Raw genomic sequence first — 26100 nt, forward strand, 5'->3', positions numbered from 1 at the left:
TCGTACGAATAAACGTAGAAAAAGGGGATTCGCTACACGGTAACCGCAAAATACCCAATAATGACTACAAAGTAAGCATTTTCGAGGGAACCCTAATAAAAATAACCATAAACGAACGATAACCCAAATCATTGAACTATTCCACAAATGGTTTGGATGATACCCAGAACACGTCGTTAAGCAAATTAACCATACAATTTTTATTAGGGAAACTGGGACTACCCATTAAATGAGTAAAAATATTACCCATTTATGAGTATTTGTTATTCAAAAATGAATACTTACTACTTGTTTTTGTAGTTGTAATTACTCATAAATGGGTAAAATTTTACTCATTTAATGGGTAGTCCCAGTTTCCCTCGAAAATGCTTACTTTGTAGTCATTATTGGGTATTTTGCGGTTACCGTGTAGGAGCGCTTCTTTTGTTTTGAGAATAATTTGCGTAAATATTCATACAATGTCGCTCTAACAGGATTTATGTTGTAGCTAATGAAATAACGGATCGGAACGAACCTATTACTGATTTGTGCACCGTGATATCATTGATATTATTGATCTTTTCTGATCGATAGAACGGAAATGAGCGATTACGACGAAGTAGCGCTGTACCCTATGTGAAGATTTTTTTCTATTTTTACCTGGCATCCCTGTTGTCGAGGGTGTTGTGATTACTTATACCAATCGAATATGTTATTGAGCGCCCCTCGCTGTGATGCGTCGTCGCAGGGAGGTAAAATAATCAATATTCAGTGAGATTGTATTAAATTACGGTGGTCTCATTGTTGGAAAGCTGCTTATCAAAAGAATAAAATGAGTGCGACGCTAGTCAGCATCGCAGAAGAGGATTTTTTCGGCACTGTTATTCGTTACGGATTATACGTGGGTGCCATATTTCAGATGGTTTGTCTTGCCGCTTGCATTGTGCTCCCCGATGGAGGGGCAGACGGCTTGAACGGTTCCAAGGTAATGAATAGTGCATTTTCATTGGCCCATTGGCTGGGTGCATTAACACCACTTTTCTCATTAATAGGCAAACGATAGCGAAGATTCGAGCTCCGAGCATTCGTCTCCCCAAAATACACCTAGGCGTCCGTATCACCGAAGCCGTAAACAGGATAAGAAGAAGAGACGTTAAATTCGCGCAAAGTTCATTATAATTATTTTTTTATTATAATTTTCATACTTTGCACATTCATTTGCAACTGTATCAACTAAGGGTAACTACTTTTAAAACATCAAAAGTGTTTAAATTGTTGTATTAACGTTTATGTCTACATATATGCTCGCGAATAATTTAAATTAGGTTTAGTTAATTTTAAGTTGTCACTAAAAACAGTGGTGATTTTAGTAACTCTCGAATAGCCTCCGCTAGATGTAATATCCAAGGTTTTATAAATGATCTTAATTGTAACAGAATGCTACAATCTAAACTTGTAGGTACCACCTCCTTACTCTGCAAATTGTGTGACTCTCAATACACGTAGTCACCTCACTAGAAACAGAGACTAATTAAATGATCAAAATGATACAAAACTTCTTTCTTTTCAATGTGTGTATTCATACAAAAAATATGACATCCAAACTAACAACAATATCAACAATTCTACCAAATAGCCCCATGGAATCAATTACCGCTATACCAGAGATAACCAGAAACACTTGCGTTGCACTAGACTTTCGAGTGGATCTCTTTTTGAGCACACTTCATGACCTCCATTGCTCCTTTCGATATCAGTTCCTGTGCCAAACGCTGACCCAACTGCTCGCACTCCTCAAAAGTTCCCTTTTCGACATTCTTATGCCTATGCATACCGCAAAACAGCAGCTCGCTGTTGTCTTCTAATTTCGGTGCTTTCCGCTCCACATTTTCGTTGTAGTCTAGTACTTTTGCTTGAGCGAGAAACGGGCATTTGTCGGTGATTGGGTGGTCTTCCTTTGCAGTTGTCAACTGTGCACTAATGGGACAGCGAATACCACCCTGTGTGGTTTGGTCTACCTTTTGATCAGTGGTAACATACGGACAATCTCCCATGAAATCAACTCCCACAGGGAAAGCACTACTGGGACATGCTACTGCCTTAGCATCTCCTTGACCTTTCTCTGGAACTTGATCCGATTCCGTCAGTTTCTGTAGCTGAGCCGAATAAGGACACTTTTTGAACATTTCGCCATGGACATCCATGAACTTGGTCATGTTTAGATTGTCTACATATTTAGAGCAGCTTGGTTGAGAGTCGTCCACTATCTCAGGACTCTTTCGCTTATCGTCGATTGAATTGATTTGTGGTTCTGCCTCCGTGTGAAGTGCATTATCTACAACATCTTCCGTTTTGCTTCTTTTCGAGGGAACACTGTTACCATTTTCAATATCTAGTTGGACATCTTCTAATTGAATAGAGCACCCATCGTCAGCACGTATTTCCGTTTGGCCATCCAAACTCCATACGGAACCTAGGATGTTGAGGTTGTTGCTTTTAGAATCGTGCTTACGCTTTAAATTTGTACAAACTGCAACTGGTGCACTGCACCCGCCTCCCAACGTTTTGAGGAAACTTCTTTCCACCAAAATTTTACACTGAGTTTCCACGTGACAAAGCTTCGATAGCATATCCAGTATATATTCATCATTAGACCGGCATTCTACAGCAAGCGCTCCTTGTCCTACAGCGTACAACATCTCCGCCGGTTCAATGACTTGGTCAATACGTTTCTTCCACCCCATTCGCATGAGTCCTGCTTGTGCCAGAATGATTCCGGCAAATTTTGAACCATTGGCATCCAACTTTGCCAGACGCGTATTTAAATTTCCTCGTATGTCGCATACAACTAAATGAGGATGCAATCTCGCTAGTTGTGCGGATCTACGAAGGGATGATGTGCCGATGACTGCACCTTTTGGTAACGTAGATAGTGTTTTGCCCTGGTATTTCTCGTTGAGCACCAAGGCATCACGAGGATCCTCTCGTTCGAGAACGGCCCCAATGGCCATTCCAACCGGCAGAGCGGTCGGTAGGTCCTTCAATGAATGAACGACAAAATCCACACCTCCATTTTGCAAGGCATCTTCTAAATCTTTTGTAAAAAGCGATTTCTCGCCAATCTTCGGCAGTGACTTGTTGAGTACCCTATCCCCAACGGTTGTCATCGTATCTGGAAAAGACAAATATTTCAGTGAATTGCCACATCGGTACAAGAACCACTATAACTCACGAATCTCATACTGAACACCTGGATTGAGTCTTTGCAAGCAGGCAATCACATGCTTGGTCTGAATCAGCGCCAGCTAAAAAAAAAACAATATTTGGTAGTTTTAACTATATAAACTAAAAAAATAGTAGCGAAGTTACGTTTGCATTTTCGACAATAATTAATTTAAATTTATTTTCCACACAACTCATATAGTTTTGTCAGTTTCTGATTGTTATTGACTCTGAATTACCTCACTTTTTCTAGAGCCAACACGAATTACTTTTTCCTTAGACGCGCCAGTCATAATGTCTCCTCGTTAATTATAACGTCTGTACTTGACTGATAGTTAAATATTGGAATCTGCAAGCAAACAAGAACGATACGAACCAATTTAACTACATAATCACCAAATTGCTGCGTCAGCTTACTCAATCGAAGCGCTCTTAGAGTAGGTACCCACCTAAGATGTTTGTTGTCTCGTGTGAACCAAATAGATTCACTTAAATGCTGCTAGACAAGAAGCCTTTCCCTTCACCCGTCTAATATCTATGCTCTCTTCTTGTGGATGAATATGATTGGCCTTGATTACTAATGCTGTTGATCTAAGATATACATTTATTCAGATAATGTACTAGGTACTATTGCAGTTTGACGAGCGATGGGTCGCACTTTTTTCTTATTGTTATCAGGACAATTCTTACGAAATCCACAAAATCTGAACGTCAAAAACTTCTTTTACATAACGACAAGTCTACGACTCGGTCTACGACACGACTGTCCTGTCTTGTCCACGAGTCAATTTGATACCACCGATCCCACTAACTCTCAAAAGAGGGGGGAAAGGCCAACTCAACTCGTCGACGTGCCATGAGGTGTATGTGGGCAGGTGTGGAAATCGTGGATCGTAAAATGGTATCACGCTATTTCAAAACTACCTAAACTTGGGTACAATCCACCCAGATCGGTAAAAACTAAACCTACACTGAAACAAAATCCATTGGCAAAAATACTATATTGATGGTTTATAGTACGTTCAGACTACAGAGTTATAACATGTTATAGCGCTATCTTGATGGTGGTTTCTGTGTTGCAATTAGTTGACAACCGTTATAACATGTTATAACTCTCCAGTCTGGACAGCGTTTTAGATTAAATACACTGAAACAAAGATAATAGTTGGGAATACTATTTTGCAGAAAACACTTATTTTCAGTATAACTACGCTTAATACCGTTAAATCTACCATGATTTCAGTATAGTTGACTATAAATATAATCAAATTTACTACCATTCTGTCAAAACTACTATGCTGACTCAAACGGTATAGTAGTTTTGATAGAAAAATTAGTCAAATTAAATGAATTTCGTTTCTGCACAAATCTATTGGTGGGAGTATTTAATTTAAACCATCAATATAGTATTTTTGCCAATGGATTTTGTTTCTGTGTACCCTCACCAATAGATTTTTGCAGAAAACAATTTCATTTAATTTTACTATTATTTCTATCAAAATTACTATGCATTTTAAGCAAGCATAGTAGTATTGCCAGAATCATAGTAAATTTGTTAACATTCATAGTCAACTATACTGAATTCATAGTAGATTCAATTGGAGGCGAACCAGCCTAAGGCTGAAAGCCTCCTAAATAAAGCTAAATAATAATAATAATAGTAGATTCAACAGCAATAAGCGTGGTTATATTGAAAATAAGTGTTTTCTGCAAAATAGTATTCCTAACTATGGTTCTTGTTTCAGTTACCCAAAAATGGGTAAACTGTGTTGGGAGTGAGTTTTGAAATAGCGTGCCGTGTACACGAAAAGAAAATCAATTTTTTTATTCAAGTGTTTCACTTATACATTTTTGCCAAAACATCAGCCTTAAGGTACTGTGAAACCGAGTTTGGATTAATTTTACTGCAAACAAAATCGGGATGGTAATTTGTTCAAAATATGCCGCCTAAACAACTTTTTCTTTTCAGAACTGATGTAATCCAGGATTGGCAACCCAAGGCGAACCAGCCAATGGCTGAAAGCCTTGTAAATAAAGGAAAAAAAAAAAAAAAAAAAAAAAAAAGGATTGGCAAGGAGATGATCTTTGGTGAAGAAGAAAGGTGCAGTTTAATTTTTGTCAAAATTTTCGTAATGTCGTTGTCGAACGGAATTTGGAAGAACGATCATCCGTATGGCGATTCCATCAGTCGCAGTCACTGCAGCTGGAGAAATATGAACGGGAGTAAGAACGAGGCATGTCTGGACCAAACAAAATCAATTTCAATAATGTTCAGTATTATTATCTGTTGTAATTTAATAATAAATATTTTAAATAAACTATAAAAAAAGATTAATAGTATGCAGGACACGCAATTCATATATGATAGACAATATGATGTTGAGAGTAGAATATTCGACAATTATGGGATTGGTTGTTGACACTGACATTTGAAGTCCATGAAATCCAAATGTGTAACAAATGGCTTTATAGCGTTACTGAATAGATTGTATCATCTGATTCACACATGAAATTGATGTTTAACAATTTGCGCGAAATCAGGTGTGAAACACATTGTAGTGCCGTGCTCATTTTTTTGAGTGCAGACTTTATATAAATGACATTGATATAGTATTCCTCGATGAACATTTCAAATGGTCCTATCTGTTTTGATCGATTCTCTTCATCTTTTTTTTATAATCACTGCTATGCAAACAGATTTCGCGCTAATTGTATCGCATAGTTTGATAAAGGAGGTTCTTATCAAGCGTCCAAAACGTCAATTACAACAGGGAAAGCTTTTGCAGCTGAGTTTTAACTTCGGTTTTAACGAAAGAGAAAGTCGATGAAGAGAATCGATCAATTCAGATAGGACCTTTTATCTAGAATTTGTGATGTAGACCACACGGAAAAATACTACCCAAAATTTGAGTTATTTTTACTTTATTTTGGACGAAAATTTGAAATTAACTAATATTAACCAAAGATTTAAGTAAAGTAAAAGAGAAAAATCTATTCAAATCTCTAATAAGGAAAAAAAATCCCAAAGGCTACCAATAGCCATCATAATGAAGTAATGAAATTTTGTATCGTTGGTTGCTTTATGTGTTTGGATTCGCTGGTTATTTACCATAGAAGAAGGTTTAAGAGAATTTGAAGAATATCCGGTTTAAGGCGGTAAGCTTCAGCTCGAGTTAACTTTTAATACCGGCCCTGATTGGAGAATCTACCAAATGATTGTTATACCCCGTACTATGGCTTATATTATCATGTAATATAGGCTGTCTTGCAATGAGCACTCATACATCTAGTTTTCTAGCTTTCACTGGAAATACTATGCATGAGTGCTCATTGTAAGACAGCATTTCCAGCATGAGTTTCTGGTAGGGAACATGTTATTTGACGTTTGGGTTGTGTCGTTTGACGTGTAAACGTTCAAATTTGATCGTTTACACGTCAAAAGACACAACCCAAACTTTATGTTCCCTACCAGAAACTTTGCCAGATTGTGGCGGCCACAAGCGATCGTCACCTTTTGGTGAGACTGGATGGAATTCAACTTAAATATGATTCAAGCCACTTGAGGAGTGCGTAATGAATTCCCATTTTTCGAAGTTTAAAAAGAAGCATATGGGTATGTCAATTCGATCAAACGCTTTGCTGAAATCTGTATACAACCTTCTACATGGTTTCCGTTATCCATTGCATTCAAGGAATAATTAATTAATTCGAGCAAATTCATAGTTGTTGTAGGGCCTTTAAAGAAGCCATGTTGCATAGTAGTTATTCTGTTTTTAATTTGAAGAAAGAGTTTTTCATTTACAATCGCCTCGAAAAGTTTCGGAATGCAAGAGATAATGGCAATACCACTATAATTACGTATGTCAGATTATTTTTCCTTATTTACAGATAGGCACTAAAAACGAGTTTTTCCATATTTTAGGGAAGTTTCCGGATTCCAGTGACATATTGAAAATCTAAAATAATGGAGCAGTAAGTTCAGTTGCTAAAGTTTTCAATAAGTCAACCATCCCAACGCCAAACCAAAGGTAAGAAAAATTGTCCCCGATCGACCGGACACCACCCCTCGGTTAGATTCGTGGTATTGTTGTAAATTAATAGTTTGTTTATTTATTTTTTGGATATTTCCAAGAAAAAATTGATTTCCGTTGCTTAAAGGTAAATATTTCAAGCACACGATTTCACATGGGAAATGACCACCAGCGTACAAAGTTCAAATATGCTGTAAACTAGTGTAATCAGTTGAGAGCAAAAAGCAAATCTATTATTACAAGCGGGATTTTAAATGCTCTTTTGGTCCACATCACCACTGATCTGCTAACACTAGTGTGCATCTTTTCAATGAGGCAAAGATCCGGACAGGTCCTGGAACCTGGTAGCCTAATTAAACTACCTCAATGTTTTACCACTGCCCAGGGATTTTTCGTTCCTTGTCCCTGTCTAAACAATATCATCAATACAATTTCATTTTCATTTTCATTTTATGATGTACAAGGGGGTCAGGGGCCATGTCACCGATGTGAATATTCACACCATCCATAATACACCAGGGAAGGGGAGAGGAGTGAGCAACACAGCATCTTTACCCATGGGGGTTAAAAAAGTTCTGCAAGGTACACTTGTGGTGAACCAGCGGCTCAGGGATTGTAGAAAGGAAAAGGGCTGGGTAGGTTTAAAATACAGAAATAGATGCCGTCACGATTGAATGCGCATGTTTAAACAACGTTGATCCAGGTACCTATCATATAAATTTGCATATAATCTAGTTATGATTATTGTCAATAATACTTACATTTCGATAAAGATGGTGCTGCCTACTTTACCTGTTATGTGATACTTATCATCACAGAGTCCAACCTTGAATCGCAGACCAGGTCCACTAACAAAACACTCGTTCCGAGAAGGGTTTATGGTCTTCTTCTTCTTCTTCTTCTTCTTCAGGTTCGCTCACCACCCGGAATGAAGGCTCGGTGCGGTTAGTAATATCAAACAGTGTTACATGCAAACGAAAAAACGAAAAAGAGATACAACCAGGATTAGTTTTTTAAAGTAATAGTTTCATCTGAATACCCAACTAACCATATCTCAGTGACATTGTACCACTCTGAACCCACACCTAAAGCTATTTTGTGATTATATGGTTACTTTGGTATTCACATGAAATGTTGTGCAAGTACCAGAAGTTCAACAACGCCCAACTATGGACAGCTCAATGTTAATACCATTTACTCTTTGAATCAGCTTACACAAACATGATAATCTACTAAGAAACATCTAAGAATGTATAGAGATAAAGTTCAAAAATACAGTTTTAACTGATGGTACTTTATAAACTTCAAACTGTCCAATATTGGACCCTGCCAACACACGGCGCCTGCACGGCAATGTGGGCCGTCAGAATGGTTCATCGGTTGCGAAGTGAAGTGCTTCTTAAACTGAAGCGATACATTTCTCAATGTTTCAACGTTATCCTAACGTAAACTTAATATTATCACCCATATGCCTGTCCACGCCCGAAACCCATCCACCACACAAAATCAAATAAAAATGTTTCTGTATGGCAAACACGTCCAGACATAGACGAGAATATGGGTGTATATCTTCACTGTAACAACTACGGGTAATCATCGAAAATACTTGCATTTTACTCAGGCACTTTTGAGCAAACTGCAATCACTCTCTCATACTCGAAATATGCCACGACCAAATTGGCACAACGACGCCCTATACGCTCTCTGACCAAAGCGCAGGGCTAAACAATATCATCAATACAATTGTACCTTTTTTATACATTTTCTCTGAAATGAATCGTCTTACGATGATCAACAAGTCGAGTTTATTTTCTGCTCCAGAAAACATGCGTCTACAATTTTAATTGCTGCCATAAATTTAAGTACTAACGAAAACTTTTTACAGGCAACATTCCATGCCGAAAATGTTCACAGAATATTATGCATAAGTCGCTTGTTTGAAATAAGGTATTAAGTACTAGGGTGGTTCAAAATGTTCGTTTTGTTCCAACCCACTCAATCGATTCCGAATCAGGTCCTGATCATCCTTACAAAATTTGAGCTCTTCTAGATGCGAACTCGTACTGGACTGACCTTTTGAAGTTTATATGGGAATTACTATGAAATAATTTATTTTTTTACGAGGTACTCTTGCATCACACACATCACCATAATGATGTACGGAAAAGTTTGCTAATTTTGCTTATGTGAATTTTTCATAACTTCTTTGCTGAAGACCACATTTTGATTGAACCTCAGAATAATTTGTGATTAATTAATTAGGAAGATGATGTCCATGTGACAAGACCTTTTCCAGCAACTGCTCAGTAGGAAACATTGGTGTACCTGGTGCGAAGTATAGGGCAAAAAACCCATGAACTATGGCATAGTGCAATATGAAAAAGTCAGCAAAGTTGTAGCTGGGAAAAATCAAACAAAATTCAGGTAGCAAACTATTCCGTTTATCATTATGATCATAGTGTAAAAAGTTAACCTTTCCTATATAAACTTCAAAGGGGAAGTGCAGTACGAGTTCGCATCTAGAAAAGCTCAAATTTTGGTAGGATGATCAGGTGCCCTGATTTGGAATCGATTGAGTGGGGTGGAGCAAAATCGATGTTTTGAACCACCCTAATAAGTACTTCATTCGATACTCGCGAATGGAGCAACTAAGCGTGCAACATGCTAGATTTTATGACGATGAATTGTTGTAATTTTGACGCCCTCCGAGCTCCAGTAGGTAACGATCCGGATGGTCCATCCAATCGGCTGCAGTCATTTTAACTGTTCGTTGGCGTTCGGCTTCTTTAATTTGCCAATTCTTAATATCCAGTTGTACTTCTCGCTGATACGGATTTCCACAGCCCCAAACCTCTATAGACAATATCTTGTGCTGTAAACCCCGATGTTCAAGCTTCTCAAAGTGCTCGTCGACGATTAATACCGGTTTACGAGTATCCGACCCTGCACGTAACCCCTTTGGATAGCCTCGAATGTGCGTATTCAAATACAAGCTTTTGGATTTCTTCTCCAGCATCACAAATCTGCAAATAAGATATTTTTTCAAATATATTGTTCGGAAGCAAACTGAAGCAGCATTACTTCGGTAGTAACTGCAAACAACAACTGTCTTCATCACCAATGTAGAGGTGCGTTTCGCGCCATTCGTTTGGATTTGCTACGCAAAATAGCAGATTGTCGTCACAACGAAATAGTATTAAATTAGGACCTCGATAGCCCAACACATGATGCAAGAAACGATTTGTTCCAGCACCATCTTGTCGGGAGTCGTACAACAGCGTCCAGTGCGATGGTACCATCGATAACAGTTTGGCCATAAATACCTATCAAATAAAAGATTGTCAACATCTGGATATCCCACAATAATTTTTACAAAGATATACGAACATGAGACGCCAAGTTGGACGAATTTGAATTAAGTGGTGGTTGGATGGATTGGGGCCTGGAATACGATGCAGGCAAAGATCCGGCCAACAGCCAAGCTTCAGATAACGGTAGTAGTGGTTGTTGAATGTTCAATTTATCACGAGCTTCCTGGGTTAACGGTTTACTGCAGTCAGCTTGGTTCACAGAATTAACACCGAAACTCGGGCTACCTTTCTCCAAAATTGGTGTTTGAAGCTCTAATCCATAACTGGCTTCGCCAGCGTTAATAGCAGTGATGGATACCACTGTGTCGCTATTGTTTTTCATATTTTTATCGATGATGATACGGTGAGATGTGCTCAGAGCGTGTACGCAGTATTTGTGTATCGGAGGCACAAGACGGGGTACATTGTTTTCCAACCAGCGGCATATGTAACCGGAGCTCAATGATTCTTTGGAGAAAAAACAGGATTGCACCACGGAATTCAACGTGCGATCAAGCTGTAGAAAGAAACATCTGTTTAAACTTGATTCACAAACAAGGTTATCAAAATCGATCATTATATTACCGATTCTTCATCGTCAACTTTCTTCATTTAGCAGCATTAGAATCAAAAGTGTTATTTTAATGGCTCATGATATTTGTAAAGTAAAACAAAAAATATGCACGCGAGCGATACTTACCAACCGACACGTCTGAGGCCCATCCTGATAATGCGCCATGGCCAGATTGTAGCACGTTCGTAATAAATCCTTCAAGTTTTCCGGTTTGATAAGCTCAGTTTCATTCAAATCTCCAAACATTTTAACATAGTTCTCGAGTATAACTGAATCATCCAGAATACTAAGAAACTTTTCACATTGCTGTCTGAACGCAGTCAGTCCCAAGTGATCGGTTTTTGCTCGGCTGTTGTGGCGGAGATACTTGAAGAGCTTCATTCCCAAATCAGGAAACTTCGGAAATACATACTTCTAAAAAAGAAGAATAATCGGTTTCATATACAACATATAACTCCGAATATGATAGTATTATTATTTACTGCAAATATGTCCCCCGTTATTCCATTTATTCCGTGTTCCTCTTCGCATTTTTTGGCCAATATTTTTCCAAGTTTCTCCACCGGATGATATTGCGTTTGTAAGCGATCTTGGAGATCAGCTCCAGAAGCAGATCGGGTCATTCCTTTAGTGGCACCATTATTGCTACTGGAACCAGCCGGATTTTGTTGGACTTCAGTAGGGCTAACGGATGGTGAACTTACGGGCTTCCCCCCGAAACTACTTTTGCTACTGTGCGAATTTCCCATTGTTTAGATAGGATCTGTACTGGAAAGTTTTAAAATGGTTAAGTCTTAATTTCGTAAATTGCATTAATAATTAGCACATATAATATAAGGCCAATCAACAGGTTTGTCTGACATTGAGTTTCCTTCTAAAGAGTGATGGAATGTGATACGGATATGTATGTACTGTGCTAACACAAATGTAAGTAAAATATATACACGTCACGGTTCATTACTGATTACAACAAAAACGTTCGTTTTTACTTTTCAAGCTGATGAACGCTGGTACCAAGCAAGATAAGTATGATGTATTTTACAAATGCAATTCTTCCATCTGACCATTCCAGGTCAAATTTCAACCTTTTCATATTTTTACGATTTACGTACCTTTTGAATGGATTTTGAAAACGAAAATAACTATCAGCGTTATTTAACTATACAAATACGATGAAAAGCAAAAAAAAACTCAAAAGATACATAAGCCAGAAACCCAGCTCATTTTCCTGCGTATTTTGCTAACTTTCTGGTTCAGACAACAACAAAATGACACGACCATAGAGCTTGCTGACGTTTATCGTATGCACACTACGTCACGTATACGTATACGCAAAATAATTTCATCAGGAAAAAAAACTTCATAGTGAAAATTTTGTCCAGATGAAAACAAATCACTGACACAATCACACTTTAGCAATCTCTATTGGCGTTGACGGTGACTCTGTAGCTCTTTACTCCTATGAGAAAATCCATAAGCAAACGTCAGACTGTGCATGAAACATGGCGCACTTTGTACTATCCTTTCACTCCACCGAAAATTCCCATAAGAAACTATCTAAATTTGCTGGAAGAGCAAATTTTTCGACGGTGCCGTCAACGCCAATTATAAATGTCGACAAACATAGCAAAAGGCTGAGCCTTTTCTTTGACGACTTTCAGTACACGCTATTTCAAAACTTCCCAAATTTGGGTAGAATCCACCCAGATCCGTCAAAACTGAACCTACCCAAAAATGGGTAAACTGTGTTGGGGGTGACAAGTTGACAAATGGACAACGTCGATCGGATTGATGTCAATGTTGGGGAATTTTGAAATAGCGTGTAGATTAACAGCATGGTTGATTTTCGCAGCAGATGGCACTAAACAAAAACTTTATATCGATCAAAGTAATTCAAGCTGATGTATGAAATAATAATTATGTATTATGTCTGCTTGTCTGTGTTTTTACTATTACATAATTATTATGTAAAAAAAAACACAGACAAACAGACATAATAGTTGCAAGTTGTTCATCGTACAAGCATTTAATGGACAATTTAAAAGTATCGTAGTTGGTAGTACCGTAGTACCGCCCCCCTGTGGCGCGCATAGTCAATTCTCTTGCGTTTTACGTTTACACACTACCGCCACAGACAAACAAACATAACACTCGCAAGTTGTTCATGGAACAAGCATTTAACGGACAATTTAAAAGTACGTAGTTGGTAGTACTGCCACCTGTAGCGCGCATAGTCCATTCCCTTGCGTTTGACGTTTACACACTACCGCCATCTGTTCAGCGTACTACCCAGCACAGTGTACTCAACAGATGGTGGTAATGTTTTAGCGACGATGTTTTACATTGAGAATGCGTAATGTCTGTATGTGGTAAAAAGCAGATACAATATTACTTCAATAAATGTAATTTTGTTCGCAGATATAAGCATAGAGGTAACTCTAAGACCAGAAGGTCCCAAAGAAACGCCCGCATAAATGCGAACCATTACTTGACCTTATTCATAATGGTTAAAAATTGTGTCTTTAACCATTTCAGTTAAAGTTTAGCAGGAATTATAAATAATGTTTAACCATTTGTGGTAAAGTCAAGCAATGGCTCGAGCAATGGTTCGCATTTATGCGGGCACTTTTTCGATTATCGGTTATTTTACCGATGCCTAAGTATTCTTTACCGACTTTCAGGTATGTGCATCTTAGTGTATACCGATCTGGACTCTACTCAAATTTGGATAATTTTTAGACTGTCGTTTCTTCTTCTTATACGTATACATAACAAGGGGGGGAGGTGGCTGTCAAATACAAACAATCGTCGCCTACCTCGCATAACTGGTTTCAAACGTAAACAAGCCGTAAGAAACCTACAGGGTTTGTTTACGTTTGGAACCAATTTTATACAAGAATGATCAGTAGGCTGATTTGACAGCACGTCCCACCCCAGGATTCATGTCGATGTTGTCGATTTGTCAACTTGTCACTCCCAACATAGTTTACCCATTTTTGAGTATGTTCAGTTTTGACCATCTGGGTAGATTCTACCCAAATTTGGGGAGTTTTGAAAAAGCGTGAGGTACATTTTGACGGTTCGATTGGAACAACTTTTGATAGACGTCCATACTTTTACTGTAGGGCTTTAGTCGTCGTCATCCGTCAATCTTGTAAACACACGTGCTAATGGTGTAAATACCGGATTATTAAATATATTTTTCAGTGCTAATATAAAGATAAATCATGAAAATTGATAAAAAACCGCCCCCAAAGGAAGTTAAAAAGGCATCCGAAGTGATCGACAGAAAGTACGACCTGATTAAAACGATCAACGAAAATGATGAAGTTGAGGATCTCTCAGAGGAATCCGACGTCGAGGTTGAGGTGCGTTTTTGTCACTGAGGTTTGAGGTACCTTTGTTAGCATTTTTGGTAATCCTTTTTTTTTTGTTATAGTATCAACCCACTAAACTGAAGAACCAGAAAAAGGGTGATTTTGATAATGATTTCAAATTCGTGTCTTCGGTGAGCGAATATAATCATGATACGTGGGACGATTTGATGAAATATGTTAAGAAAAAGAATAGAGGCAAGGTGGATGATAAAATTGCTAATGTAATCAAACGTCGATCGAAACAAAATGCTGAAATGTTGGATGAACCCGAAGATCCGGATCCCAATTCTTATAATGACGAGGTAGATCTGTCTGACGACGAATTGACGCACGATGTCATGAGAGTGAAGGAGAAGAAAGGTAGAAAACGCGAAATTGAGAGCGTCGATAAGGTTGCAATTGAAGATGAGCAAGATGAACCTGAAGACTTTTTCGAAGAAGCTGAAAATAATGAAGAAATATCGTCATTTTATCAGATGAACCTTTCCCGTCCACTGATGAAAGCAATTGGTGTACTTGGATACATATATCCAACACCTATTCAGGCTGCCACCATTCCGATTGCCCTATTAGGAAGAGATATCTGCGGTTGTGCTGCCACCGGCACAGGTAAAACTGCTGCCTATATGCTACCTACATTGGAGCGTTTGTTGTATAAACCAAGCGCGGCTCAGGCTGTCACTAGGGTTTTAGTACTTGTGCCAACTCGTGAACTGGGCGCTCAGGTTTATCAGGTCACTAAGCAGTTGACGCAATTCACTAATATTGAAGTCGGTATTGCCATTGGAGGATTGGATGTGAAAGCTCAGGAAGCCGTGTTGAGGACAAATCCTGACGTGGTAATTGCCACACCTGGTCGTCTGATCGATCACATAAAAAATACACCAAGCTTTTCATTGGATTCGATCGAGGTAAGCATATTTGTTTTAGCTAACCAATAGCCCATGACTATCAAACGTATATGATGAACCAATTCCTTGCGCTCTGAACATTACTTAGGATGAGATCAACCAAATAAATCGCCGAGTGATTTTAAAATGGTTCTGATTTTTTTTCGCATCTATTGTACACAGTTTCCCAACATCAGAAACATTCTTTTACGAAGTATCAATTTTAGGTTCTTATCTTGGATGAAGCTGACCGTATGTTGGACGAGTACTTCGCAGAACAGATGAAGGAAATCATTCAAAGCTGTAGTAAGACACGTCAGACGATGCTGTTTTCTGCAACAATGACCGATCAAGTAAAGGATTTGGCTTCGGTTTCACTCACGAAACCAGTCAAAGTTTTTGTGAATACTAATCAAACGGTTGCATTCAACTTGCGACAAGAGTTCATACGTATTCGTGAAGGTCGCGAATCAGACCGAGAGCCTATTCTAGCAGCCTTAATTTGCCGTACTTTCCACGATCACTGTATGGTGTTTGTACAGACGAAGAAAACGGCACACAGATTGAGAATTCTTCTGGGACTGCTGGGAATCAAAGCAGGAGAACTGCACGGTGATTTGACCCAATCTCAACGGTTGGAATCTTTGAAACAATTCAAAGACGAACAGGTGGACGTTCTTATTGCAACCGATGTGGCAGCACGTGGTCTCGATATTAGTGGGGTGAAAACGGTAATCAACTTCGTGATGCCCGCTACAATGGAACACTACATTCACCGTGTGGGTCGAACAGCTCGTGCTGGTAAAGCTGGAGTTTCTGTGTCATTGGCAGGAGAACTGGAGAGGAAAATTGTCAAGGACATTATTAAAAACGCTGTGAGTCCTGTAAAGAATCGCATAATACCGACAGAGATAGTAGGCAAGTATAGGAAGAAGGTTGAAGCTTTGGAGGATGAAATCGAAAAGGTCCTATACGAAGAAAAAGCAGAAAAACTTCTACTGCAGACGGAACAACAACTGAATAAAACGGAACGGAAATTGAAAGGCGTTGTTAGCGGACCAAGGTACATAAACAAAACTTGACTTTATTGTGGAGACTTTTAGCCAACTGGTTCATCTCCGTTTTTATGCACACTTTCATAACTATTCATGTCATTTGGTCTATTCTAGCCGCGAGTGGTTCCAATCCCATCATGAGCGCAAAGAAGAAAAGGAACGCCTTTCCGTGAAAAATGGAGACGAAAATGAAAAACCTAAGAAAAACAAGAAACGTAAGCGCGGTGAAGACAGTGAGGACGAATTTGATCCGATCAAATATCAACAAGAGAAAAGGCAAAAGGTGGCAAAAAAAAAGACGGAAGCTAACAAAACTCCCAGTCAGCAGGCAAAGGAACGTGCCCTACAGGAACTGACCAAAGTGTCGTTAGTTCAGGCCAAACTGTCCAAAATAAAAAATCGTCCTACGCGTGTTACGGCAACTGCTGATGACGATGACTTTGGAAAAGGCAAGAATAACGCCAATCGAAAGAACAAGAAACGATTCTCTCGCTTCGAGAAGGACCTTACCGATACGAGTAAGAAAGGTGTCAAAAAGTTAAGGTGAGTACCTAACCTCTTCTGAAATTTCTAGTTAGAGAATATAAATTAATATGCTTATTATCCTATTTATAGATATGATGCAACGAAGAAACAGAAGATGGATAAACTGGATAAAGGCAAACTGCCGAACATGAAAATAAGTGCTGATAAATTCCGCAACAAGAAGGGTCTTAATAAATCAAATAAGGGTAAATCTTTTGGACCCAAGCAGTCGAGAAAAGGAAAGCATTAAATGTATGGAAAAGTACATCAGTGATAAATAAAGAACATTTCTAACGCTGTGTTTTGGTGAATTTTTACTTTCATTTGACAAATGGGATAATTTGAAAGAACTCTGCTATAGTCTTTTCTACATGCGCGAGTATTGATGATCCGAAAGTGAAGATAACGAAGATAACAATTGGCAAATCAAAGTTGGCACTCGAGCAGAATAGAAGAACTATGAGCCGACGTGACAGCTCATAGAAGCTACTTTCAAAATCTTGCCCAAGACGCTATATTTAAAATTATAGATACTATAGATTCCATAGATAAGCGGAGGCACAAAAAGTTGTTTTGACAACCATGAAAAATAAATGATCATACTGGCATCCGTTCATGCCATCATAGAGCTCTTCTTTATGCAGTTTTGTTTTGTTTCGTGCATAAATGTTCAAAATGAAGTGCAAAGCAAATCTTTGCAACAATGTATCGAGGAATGGTTTGCTATATCTTTCCTTCTTCCGTTGTCCGCGAAATAAATCGGAATGTGGAGTGTGGAAAGCGTTTTGTGCTCATAATATTACAATACTTCTCCCTCAAACAACACCATTATGACGTCATGCTCGTTTGGCTACACTAACTGACAGTTCGTTTGACTACATTATACTTTTCCTTCGCTTATCTATGGAATCTATAGCATCTATATTTAAAATACGTTAAACACTACCGCCATCTACTCATCCGATCGCAACATATCATGAGCAAGGACACGAACACACGTAACATTTATATTGACTTTGTTGGCGTCTCACCTCATTTGAAAGATCTGATCGCCCGGTGGACGGATCAAATCGCTCATTTGGCAAATCGAATTACGGACAAACGAAATACTCCAGTGGCATGTCGGTTGGTCGGTGCTATGAGTGTGATGATGGTTTCAAAATTTTACATGGTGAGGTATACGAGTGCAATCTTAAAATGCTTTTATTTTGCAAATGGAGCATTTTATTTAAATTTGGTTGCTGCTACAGTGGTAGAAAATCTGAAGTCTACGTAGGGGGAGGAGGGGCATAGTGAGCATCCCGCAGTTTGGTCCTAGATCTCTAGCTGCATGAAACAAATAAACTGGTGGTAGGTTCAATATCATTATGATATTGATCCTACCACCAATAAATTGGTTCCGAACGGCCGGAAGTCCAAGCTGGTGCACGTGTAAGATTTGAAAACCATCATTACTTTCATAGTTCTTCTATTCTCCACGAGTGCCAACTTTGATTGGCCAATAGACTTCTCTGACGTTTATGAATTGCACAAGTTTAGTGCAGAACTTTGGGTAAATTGGGTAAAAGGTTTTCTTGCACTAATACTTATAATTTACCCAAAGTTCTGCACTAATACTTGTGCATTTCACAAACGTCAGAGAAGTCTATAGGCGAATCCAGTAGAAACTAAGCGATCGTTTCAGCCTATGGTGGTGAATAGAGGAACCATCAAAAGAGTGATGAGGGTGGAAATGTTCACCGTGAAGCATAGGAAGAGGACAATATTTTCACCTTTCCTGATTAATTTATCCACCGCAGGTGCTTGAAATCATCATCCAGGGGAGGAACCGGATGCGACCACCCATGTGAGTCTAGAGTATCGCACAAGCTAACAAGTGCAACGGGAAGGACATTAGGTGCATAGACCTGGGGGTTGGTCCCTAGATACGTTAACTTAGCGGAAAACACGGGATATGAACTGACCAATTACAATTACAAGAACGTAAACCTTACGGGAAATTGGACAATATTTGCCCAAGATTGACTAAGGTCATCATTTATTCCGTATTACGATTGATTGCAATATCTTTATTCACTTTATATCCTACCTTATCGTGTCTAACAAGGATTTTCGAAATTTCCTTTTCATCTGAACGAGAAACTAAAGAATGCAATTTCGATTTTCAATACAGACATCATGCAGGTCCAATTTTATAAATAATAATGCAACTTTATAAAATATAATTTGTTGCTTACTAACTGCATACTTACTTTACGATTGGACCTAAATTTAAACACGAATCGATAAAAAGTATTCATGTAGTTCATGCATACTACTTTCAGAAAAAAAAATGATAAACCTTCGTAGTCCTATGATTTAAACATTTTACTCATTAGATGCAACCGCTTCCAGTATGCGATTAATCTTCATCGTTTCTACTAGCATACATTTTTTTCGTCGGTGGCCCGTCGTCTTCAGCTCCGGTGTCTTCATCCAGATCTTCCGGTCCATCTTCGTTTCCTTCGCTGTTAGCCATATGTTTTAAGCTGGATGCTTTTTTTCGGTCCTGGCATAAAGAAACACATGTAGGGCAGCTGGGGCACGGGGTAAGATGCGCTAGTACATTTATTGATTTATTTGTTTGTCAAAATCAATATGCATATCCAATGGTGGTGTGCTTTTTCAGGCTACATTGAACTTGTTGATATTGACAAACAAAACAAATAGTAAATCCAGCTATCCCATCTTACCCTACACTATCTTTGACTATATTCTCCTTAGCAATAAACTTACATTCGATCCTGCAAGAGCTTTCTTTGTGGAGGCAGAATTTGATCCGGTCAGGTTATACATGTCCTCTGGTATGTACAATCTGGTATTATGGAAATTCTCGGATTGTGTTTGAAAGTACATAGACGGAATGCGTGCATCTACTGGAAAATCTCGTCCATCGTATGTGTTCACTTTGGTCAGAATCAATCCAAGTGCTACGTCACATATAGCCCACATTTTCTGTTATGTTAAAAAAGCGTTATCATAGAAAATACAATCAAAATGTTCAAATGCGTCTTACTTGATTAGTTTCCTCATCGTCAGGTTTAAGAGCATCTTTATGATTTTTCATTCGCTCAATCAAATTTTTATAAAAGCCAAAACAGAAGAACTCTTTGTTAGTAACTAATGGTTCTAAAATAAGCCATAGGCAACGTTCAATTTGTCGCAGCTGGGCCGGATCCGTGTGTCGCGTGAAACGGGGATCGTGAGTTAATACTGGTACAGCAAAAACCAACATATAGTCTGGTAGAATATGAGGAAGTTGACTCATTGCGCGCTCCACTAAAGAAGGTAAACGTCCATTTAGAACAGTCATAATGACATATTTGAAAGCCATCACTTACCTGTAGCAAAAGTTTTGACGTACTCTCTTCGGCGATTGACGTCTGTTTCAATGTTAGTTTTAATCTGCTGCTGGAGCCTGCAGAAATGAACAACAATTTTATGAAGTTTAACAAGAATTTATCAAGATTTTTATTTTAATGTACGACCACTTACTTTCTGTCTGCTTCACGTCCTGCTAGTACGTAGTATCCCATAAAGTCCAACGGTAGACACTTGTGAGGAATTCCTTTGTTCAGACCTTTGTGCAATTTTTTGACGAATATGTCACGTACCTCAATAACCGGATCCGACTACGAAAAAAAAAAACAAAATTGAGAAATAAAGACACTTCTTTTCTCTATCTTGGTTACAAACCATCAGCTGTGAAAGGTTGTAGAATTGTTCCACTATGTACTGATCTCCAACGCCTTTCTGCTCGCAAATTTTAAGCATTGCTTTGCCCGCACTTAGCCGCAACCATGATTTTTCAGCCGATGAAAGAGTTCCCTGTTCGAGTAGATCACCTTTCTTGCTGATGAATGCATTAAGCATTCGGAACGTTTTCTGCGCCGATAGGACATCTTTTTTAAGACCGAGTAACCAACGAGCCATTGTTTTTAGACCTTCCACTTTGCACCGTGTCTCCTCCGGAAGATCGTCTTCATCACACCAATCCATAGTGGGCACGTCAGATCTGTTGTTGGAGGTCTCCTTCACCAACAGCTCTTTGACTATTTTTCGTGAGATTATATTTTTGATTTGTACATGGAATTTGTCGGGTAAATTGTAGGCAATATGACCCAGACTAACAATTGCCGTACGATAGTGTTCATTTTCTGGGTTTAAGGTGAGCTTAAACGATTCTACAATTTCCGGAAAAATGTCTACGCTTGTATCCACATTTGGATCACTAGTTTGCGTATTAACAAACATACATCGGATTGCGTGCTTTGCTTGTTTCGGTGAACCAGCAACAGCAAATTCTTTGCAAATGGGACCAAGTTCCTTCACTATTTCCAAATGAGACTCGATAATGGGTTTGTATCGTCCAAGATATGTGAAAGCTTTCAGAACGTAAGGTGCAACGTATTCTTCATCAAAATTTAACAACCCTATCATATGGCGCAGAATTTCCTCGTGCTGAAAGTGGGCTGAAAATACGTATGCAAGCACGGTGAGCAGTTTAAGACCGCGCTCTCCAGCTGATTCTGACGGTAAGCTGACCTCATCAATGACTTCTGAACCGTTCATACATTCTTGAATGAGTTCAATCAGAATTCCAATGGATTGTTTGTCTACCATAACTGAAGCGATTCGTTCCAGCAACATTTTTACCGTATTGTAATACGTGTTAGTCATGATAGGTTGTCCTAGTTTCTTCAACACAATTGCCATTGTATCGGCACATTCCTTGCAAGTGACATCTCGTTTCAAAATAATTTCCATTTCGGAGATCAGTTTAGGATCTTTACGCATTTGAGCGCTGAACTTGAGCAAAAACTCTTGAGCTTTGATCGGTTCCGGAAGTTGTTTAGCGATATTGGCGCATTTTGCATTCATATCTTTCTGAATGTTGAGTGTGATCTCTTTGATTCGATGCAGTTTAATCCACTCAGCAACGCTGCGACGCACTTTTAGTTGGTTTTTCTGTAGCTCGATGAATGCCTTCGTCGCGTTTTCATCTATTGTTCCCAACAATTGATATAATTTCTTCATTCGATCCTCTGCAGGAAGTTGATATGGTACCAAACAAGTGATCAGAAGACGCTCTACAAGCAACCGATCTTCGATACCAGTCATATAATATCCATGCAAAATTTTATCCTTTATCCAATTCACCGCCTTTTTGGTTGCTTCCGGAACATTACTGTCACTCAAATATTTTTTGTAGATCATTGCTAGCCCATTCATCGCTTCCTTACGGATTTTGTACTTTTTATCCAACGTTCGTTCTTTTACAAACTCTAGCAGATCCTCCGACTCGGATACAATCTGAAAATCTCGTTTCGCTGTTTCAACTATGGCCATTACTACCTCGTAGCGGACCGTTTCGTCAGAATCGTGTTGACGTACCTAAAATAGAAATCGCCTTGTATTACATTCATTTTAGCTTCATAACGCAATAATCTATACCTTCAAAATATCAATTATGTCCTTTCTGAGATGTGGGTGATTCAATAGGAAATGCATCGTACTTTGAACACATTTAATTCGAATAGGAACAGCAATGTCGTAGAATCTACCGAGAAACTGTCGCCATAGTGGACCGTATTGTTTGGCCAATGAAGAATCTTTTTCCGAGAACATTCTTGCCAGTAGAGAAACGGCTTTCAATCGTTCGTTCTCCTGTGCGGACTTGAGCTTACATTCTAGCTGAGGAAGGACCGAGAGGAGTATGCTAGGACTGATCACATTCAACTCGTAGATGACATCATAGATTTTTGACATTATCTGGTACTGCTTTTCGTACTTGTCTAGAATGAGAATTTGATTGAAAAATGCCTGCGTGTATGATTCTAACGTGTCACTCGTTTTCACGATCAAGTCTTTGGCCAAATGGTAAGCATTTTTCCTCTGCGTGCGCAATGGTTCCACAATGTTGATGAATATTAAATCCAGCAAATCGTACGATACGGAATCCGATTCTGTGATCAGTGGACAAAGTACGTCCAGCATAAATGATTTCACTTTGCTGCTGTGCTCGTCACTGAAATAGACAAAACATAACATTAATAATTGTTCCTTCTAGCTACACCCCAAACTATCATACTTGACAATTTTAAACATCAAGCTAAACAAGGTGCAAAAAATTTCCTGGCAGTCTTCAAGCTCGAAGCACATGTTGAAAGACTTAACGTAGGCTAAGTTCTCCAGCAAATAAAAGTATCGCTTGAATGCAGGGTCCTTCGGGTCTTTCAAACCATTCAATTGCTTGATCAAGAATAAGAAAATTCCTTTTATCTGATCTTGATCCTTATACGGAGCTTCGGGTGCGTATACACGTAATACGTCGGCAATGCAGCAAGCAATCAGCAATTGTACATCCCTGGACGGATGCTGCAGGAAATTATCATCTGCCAAATGTACCGCCAATGGAATGTACTGAGTGTACATGCCCTCGTCCTGACCCATGGCCTGCAGTGTGTGTGTTAACGTTTTCAGTCGCCGGATCAACTCATCCGGTCCGAGATCTTCGTTTATAGGTCGACATCCGGGTGGGTATACAATATCAGCCATAATGGTTCACCACCTACTAGCACTTCTAGATGATTGGTAGAATGTCCTCTCTGGTTCGCCTAGTATATAATACTACGTACAGGGTACGAATCACAAAAAAAACATTATTGTTGCTACCTTTTTACAGAAAAACGAAGACTAGTGTATTAGGGGCGATAGAAACAAGCAAACCATAGAGAATAGGTGAGGAAAGAATCGAAAAAAAAAACTCCAATGGCCACTGAGTAAGTAAGCGTTCTGCAAAACAGACTCTTTTTTAAGCATTAAAATTTCACCTCAAGAAACCGAGAAATTACCTTCTTTTTGTACCATTCGCTTCAACACGAAGCACAATAGAACTTATAATCAATTATGATTATTAAACACTCTTAAGTTACAACTTTTGGGGTGATAAATTTCCCGTTTGCGATATTTTTGCTTCCTTCAAGCGCACACAACAGAGGACAGCCAAAATTACTTGCTGTGGCAAGTTTTTCTCCTCTCGGTGAGGGATGCACCGATGGTGATAATTAAAAAACGAATCGAAAACATTAATTTAAATTTTCATTACCTCATTTGAATGCCGTTTAACGTTTGACATTTATTGCAAATGAAACCAGTTTTCATACTCAGTTGGTATACTTTTTCTGATATACAGTCAGGCTATTTTCATCAATTAATATCATTTGTTTTCTGAATGAATGTATAGCTACCGATTATCTTAATACTTAGCGATACACTCACCAACCCCTCGACACGAAGTGAACTACAAAGCAAAGAAGGTAAAAATCTCCCGGCATCTGCAGTTGGTAACTCTGCATGGTGGAAAACATATTTTGACGGACATATACAGTTCGACCTGCGTTGTGTAAATCATATTATTTTTGAGAAAACACTGGCATATCGGTCAGTTACACAGATACAATACACGCTATTTCAAAACTACCCAAATTTGGGTAGAATCCGCCCAGATCGGTCAAAACTGAACCTACCCAAAAATGGGTAAACTGTGTTGGCAGTGACAAGTTGACAAATGAACAACGTCGATCAGATTCATGTCAATGTTGTTCATTTGACAACTTGTCACTGCCAAAACAGTTTACCCATTTTTGGGTAGGTTCAGTTTTGACCGATCTGGGTGGATTCTACCCAAATTTGGGTAGTTTTTAAATAGCGTGTAAAACACAACATTTCAAAAGTTCAATAAAACTTAAGCCGAGACTTATACCAACAATCAATACGAAACTAACGATTTTAAATTGGCTCACCACTTTAGTAGCCTATTGGTCCCAAGCAAACGATTAACGTACCCTATTCTAGTTGAAATTCTATTACTACACTATGTTTGTTTTGATTCGCTATGAAAGTTTGACAGATAACATCAGGGGTGTGTGGATTCATTCAGAACATGCAGGGGTGAGTGAAATAGCTTGGGACTGCTTGGGACCGTTGTTCTGGTACTGAGTGAGCCAAAAATAATAATGATTTTCTTCGGGACCCAGTGGTCTTAGAGTTACCTCTATGCTTATACCCTGGACAGACTATGGCTCATATCATGTAATATAAGCTGTCTTGCAATGAGCACTCATACATCTAGTTTTCGCTGGAAATCCTATGTATGAGTGCTCATTGCAAGACAGCCTATATTACATGATATAAGCCATAGTCTGTCCAGGGTATTACACAGCAAAAAAAAAATGTAATATCGATCAACGTAATTCTAGCTGAAGTATGAAATAATGATGTAATAGCAAAAAGCAGATACAATATTACATCAATGGATGTAATTTTGTTCGCAAAATCGATGTACATCGTACACCGTTATATTACACAAACGATGGATTGACCTGGTTGCAGCAATTTGGATGTAATATTCAACAACTTTTTTTTTATGTTTGTTCCATTTTGTGATTTTTCACTTAAATTTGACAGATGTAAAATTTTCAAATAAACCTACTATTCCAGCAGAATTATTTCTGACAGACAAGGAATCAACTTTGACAGACGCTCTTTTGAAAATCGGCCGATAAACAACAGAGGGCGAACATCTTAATTTATTTTCGAAGTGCCAAATTTAATAGAAAAATTTCCAAATGGAACACAGCCTTAAGCTCTGCTCTCGGATCTGCTAGCCCGTAAAAAAAAAATCCAATAAAAATACAATGATTTTCATTGTCATTGTAACCATGTTATTTACTGTCACAATATTGGACATTTTTGTCCATTACCATAAAATCACAGCGAAATTCAAGGTTCACAACAATGAAAATCATAGTATTTGAAAAATTTACAGTAAAAAAGGGGGGTTGTTACGAGGTTGTTAAACATCTTAACAATATAAAAAAGTGATTTTTCTCGTACAAATTTGATCTCATCACACTAATTTTCGTTGTTTGAGCATTCCCACATAAATAATAACTATAAGAAGCGCCTAACCACCAATTCGGGATATCATCCCAACTTTATGTGGGATAGGCGTACCATCTGTGATATCGTTAGAGTATGGTACCCGTTTATTAGG

The 26100-nt window shown here is 38.6% G+C and overlaps 5 protein-coding genes across 8 annotated transcripts; 2 read left to right on the top strand and 3 right to left on the bottom strand.

Moving 5' to 3' along the window:
* Positions 1-766: 766 nt before the first annotated feature.
* On the top strand, positions 767-1234 carry LOC135705373 (protein anon-73B1). Its single transcript, XM_065227068.1, has 2 exons — positions 767-964; positions 1032-1234. The coding sequence occupies exons 1-2, from the start codon at positions 812-814 to the stop codon at positions 1134-1136; spliced, it is 258 nt and encodes an 85-aa protein (XP_065083140.1). The 5' UTR covers positions 767-811; the 3' UTR covers positions 1137-1234.
* A 348-nt stretch (positions 1235-1582) lies between these two features.
* On the bottom strand, positions 1583-3964 carry l(3)02640 (porphobilinogen deaminase-like protein l(3)02640). 2 transcript variants are annotated; one of them, XM_065227067.1, is made up of 5 exons: positions 3860-3961; positions 3651-3792; positions 3441-3550; positions 3212-3284; positions 1583-3151 (listed from the first exon to the last, which is right to left on the bottom strand). In XM_065227067.1, exons 3-5 carry the CDS (start codon positions 3492-3494, stop codon positions 1671-1673), a joined length of 1608 nt encoding a protein of 535 aa, XP_065083139.1. In that variant the 5' UTR covers positions 3495-3550; positions 3651-3792; positions 3860-3961; the 3' UTR covers positions 1583-1670. The 2 variants fall into 2 exon arrangements, with proteins under 2 accessions (XP_065083139.1, XP_065083138.1); XM_065227066.1 differs by having other exon boundaries at positions 3651-3964.
* Positions 3965-9020: 5056 nt separating this feature from the next.
* LOC135705326 (uncharacterized) lies at positions 9021-12405 on the bottom strand. 3 transcript variants are annotated; one of them, XM_065226997.1, is made up of 7 exons: positions 12269-12405; positions 11639-11919; positions 11283-11570; positions 11168-11188; positions 10620-11099; positions 10314-10555; positions 9021-10255 (listed from the first exon to the last, which is right to left on the bottom strand). In XM_065226997.1, exons 2-7 carry the CDS (start codon positions 11903-11905, stop codon positions 9904-9906), a joined length of 1650 nt encoding a protein of 549 aa, XP_065083069.1. In that variant the 5' UTR covers positions 11906-11919; positions 12269-12405; the 3' UTR covers positions 9021-9903. The 3 variants fall into 3 exon arrangements, with proteins under 3 accessions (XP_065083069.1, XP_065083070.1, XP_065083071.1); XM_065226998.1 differs by having other exon boundaries at positions 11639-11924; XM_065226999.1 differs by lacking the exon at positions 11168-11188 and having other exon boundaries at positions 12269-12404.
* Positions 12406-14307: 1902 nt separating this feature from the next.
* On the top strand, positions 14308-17292 carry Rs1 (Dead-box helicase Rs1). The gene is made up of 5 exons (XM_065227069.1): positions 14308-14524; positions 14596-15444; positions 15651-16486; positions 16593-17021; positions 17094-17292. Exons 1-5 carry the CDS (start codon positions 14384-14386, stop codon positions 17251-17253), a joined length of 2415 nt encoding a protein of 804 aa, XP_065083141.1. The 5' UTR covers positions 14308-14383; the 3' UTR covers positions 17254-17292.
* Positions 17293-19044: 1752 nt separating this feature from the next.
* pds5 (cohesin associated factor B pds5) lies at positions 19045-24034 on the bottom strand. The gene is made up of 9 exons (XM_065227010.1): positions 23897-24034; positions 23134-23672; positions 22497-23070; positions 20739-22436; positions 20538-20674; positions 20384-20460; positions 20059-20321; positions 19779-19997; positions 19045-19551 (listed from the first exon to the last, which is right to left on the bottom strand). Exons 2-9 carry the CDS (start codon positions 23598-23600, stop codon positions 19405-19407), a joined length of 3582 nt encoding a protein of 1193 aa, XP_065083082.1. The 5' UTR covers positions 23601-23672; positions 23897-24034; the 3' UTR covers positions 19045-19404.
* Between the last annotated feature and the right edge of the window lie 2066 nt (positions 24035-26100).

The sequence above is a fragment of the Ochlerotatus camptorhynchus genome, unplaced genomic scaffold, assembly GCF_037179485.1.
Source record: "Ochlerotatus camptorhynchus isolate MF236.1 unplaced genomic scaffold, CSIRO-AGI_Acam_v1.1 ptg000265l, whole genome shotgun sequence".
In the NCBI taxonomy this organism is placed as follows: domain Eukaryota; kingdom Metazoa; phylum Arthropoda; class Insecta; order Diptera; family Culicidae; genus Ochlerotatus; species Ochlerotatus camptorhynchus.

Excerpts from the sequence above, each read along its gene's own strand:
- LOC135705373 (XM_065227068.1), top strand. The coding sequence starts at position 812 with ATGAGTGCGACGCTAGTCAGCATCGCAGAAGAGGATTTTTTCGGCACT. Across the intron at positions 965-1,031 it reads ACGGCTTGAACGGTTCCAAG|GCAAACGATAGCGAAGATTC; the intron begins GTAATGAATAGT and ends TCTCATTAATAG.
- LOC135705326 (XM_065226997.1), bottom strand. The coding sequence starts at position 11,905 with ATGGGAAATTCGCACAGTAGCAAAAGTAGTTTCGGGGGGAAGCCCGTA. Across the intron at positions 11,571-11,638 it reads TAACGGGGGACATATTTGCA|AAGTATGTATTTCCGAAGTT; the intron begins GTAAATAATAAT and ends CTTCTTTTTTAG. Across the intron at positions 10,556-10,619 it reads CGTCCAACTTGGCGTCTCAT|GTATTTATGGCCAAACTGTT; the intron begins GTTCGTATATCT and ends TTTATTTGATAG.
- Rs1 (XM_065227069.1), top strand. The coding sequence starts at position 14,384 with ATGAAAATTGATAAAAAACCGCCCCCAAAGGAAGTTAAAAAGGCATCC. Across the intron at positions 14,525-14,595 it reads AATCCGACGTCGAGGTTGAG|TATCAACCCACTAAACTGAA; the intron begins GTGCGTTTTTGT and ends TTTTTGTTATAG. Across the intron at positions 15,445-15,650 it reads TTTCATTGGATTCGATCGAG|GTTCTTATCTTGGATGAAGC; the intron begins GTAAGCATATTT and ends TATCAATTTTAG.
- pds5 (XM_065227010.1), bottom strand. The coding sequence starts at position 23,600 with ATGGCTGATATTGTATACCCACCCGGATGTCGACCTATAAACGAAGAT. Across the intron at positions 20,322-20,383 it reads CGTCAAAACTTTTGCTACAG|TGGAGCGCGCAATGAGTCAA; the intron begins GTAAGTGATGGC and ends TACCTTCTTTAG. Across the intron at positions 19,552-19,778 it reads AAGCTCTTGCAGGATCGAAT|GACCGAAAAAAAGCATCCAG; the intron begins GTAAGTTTATTG and ends TCTTTATGCCAG.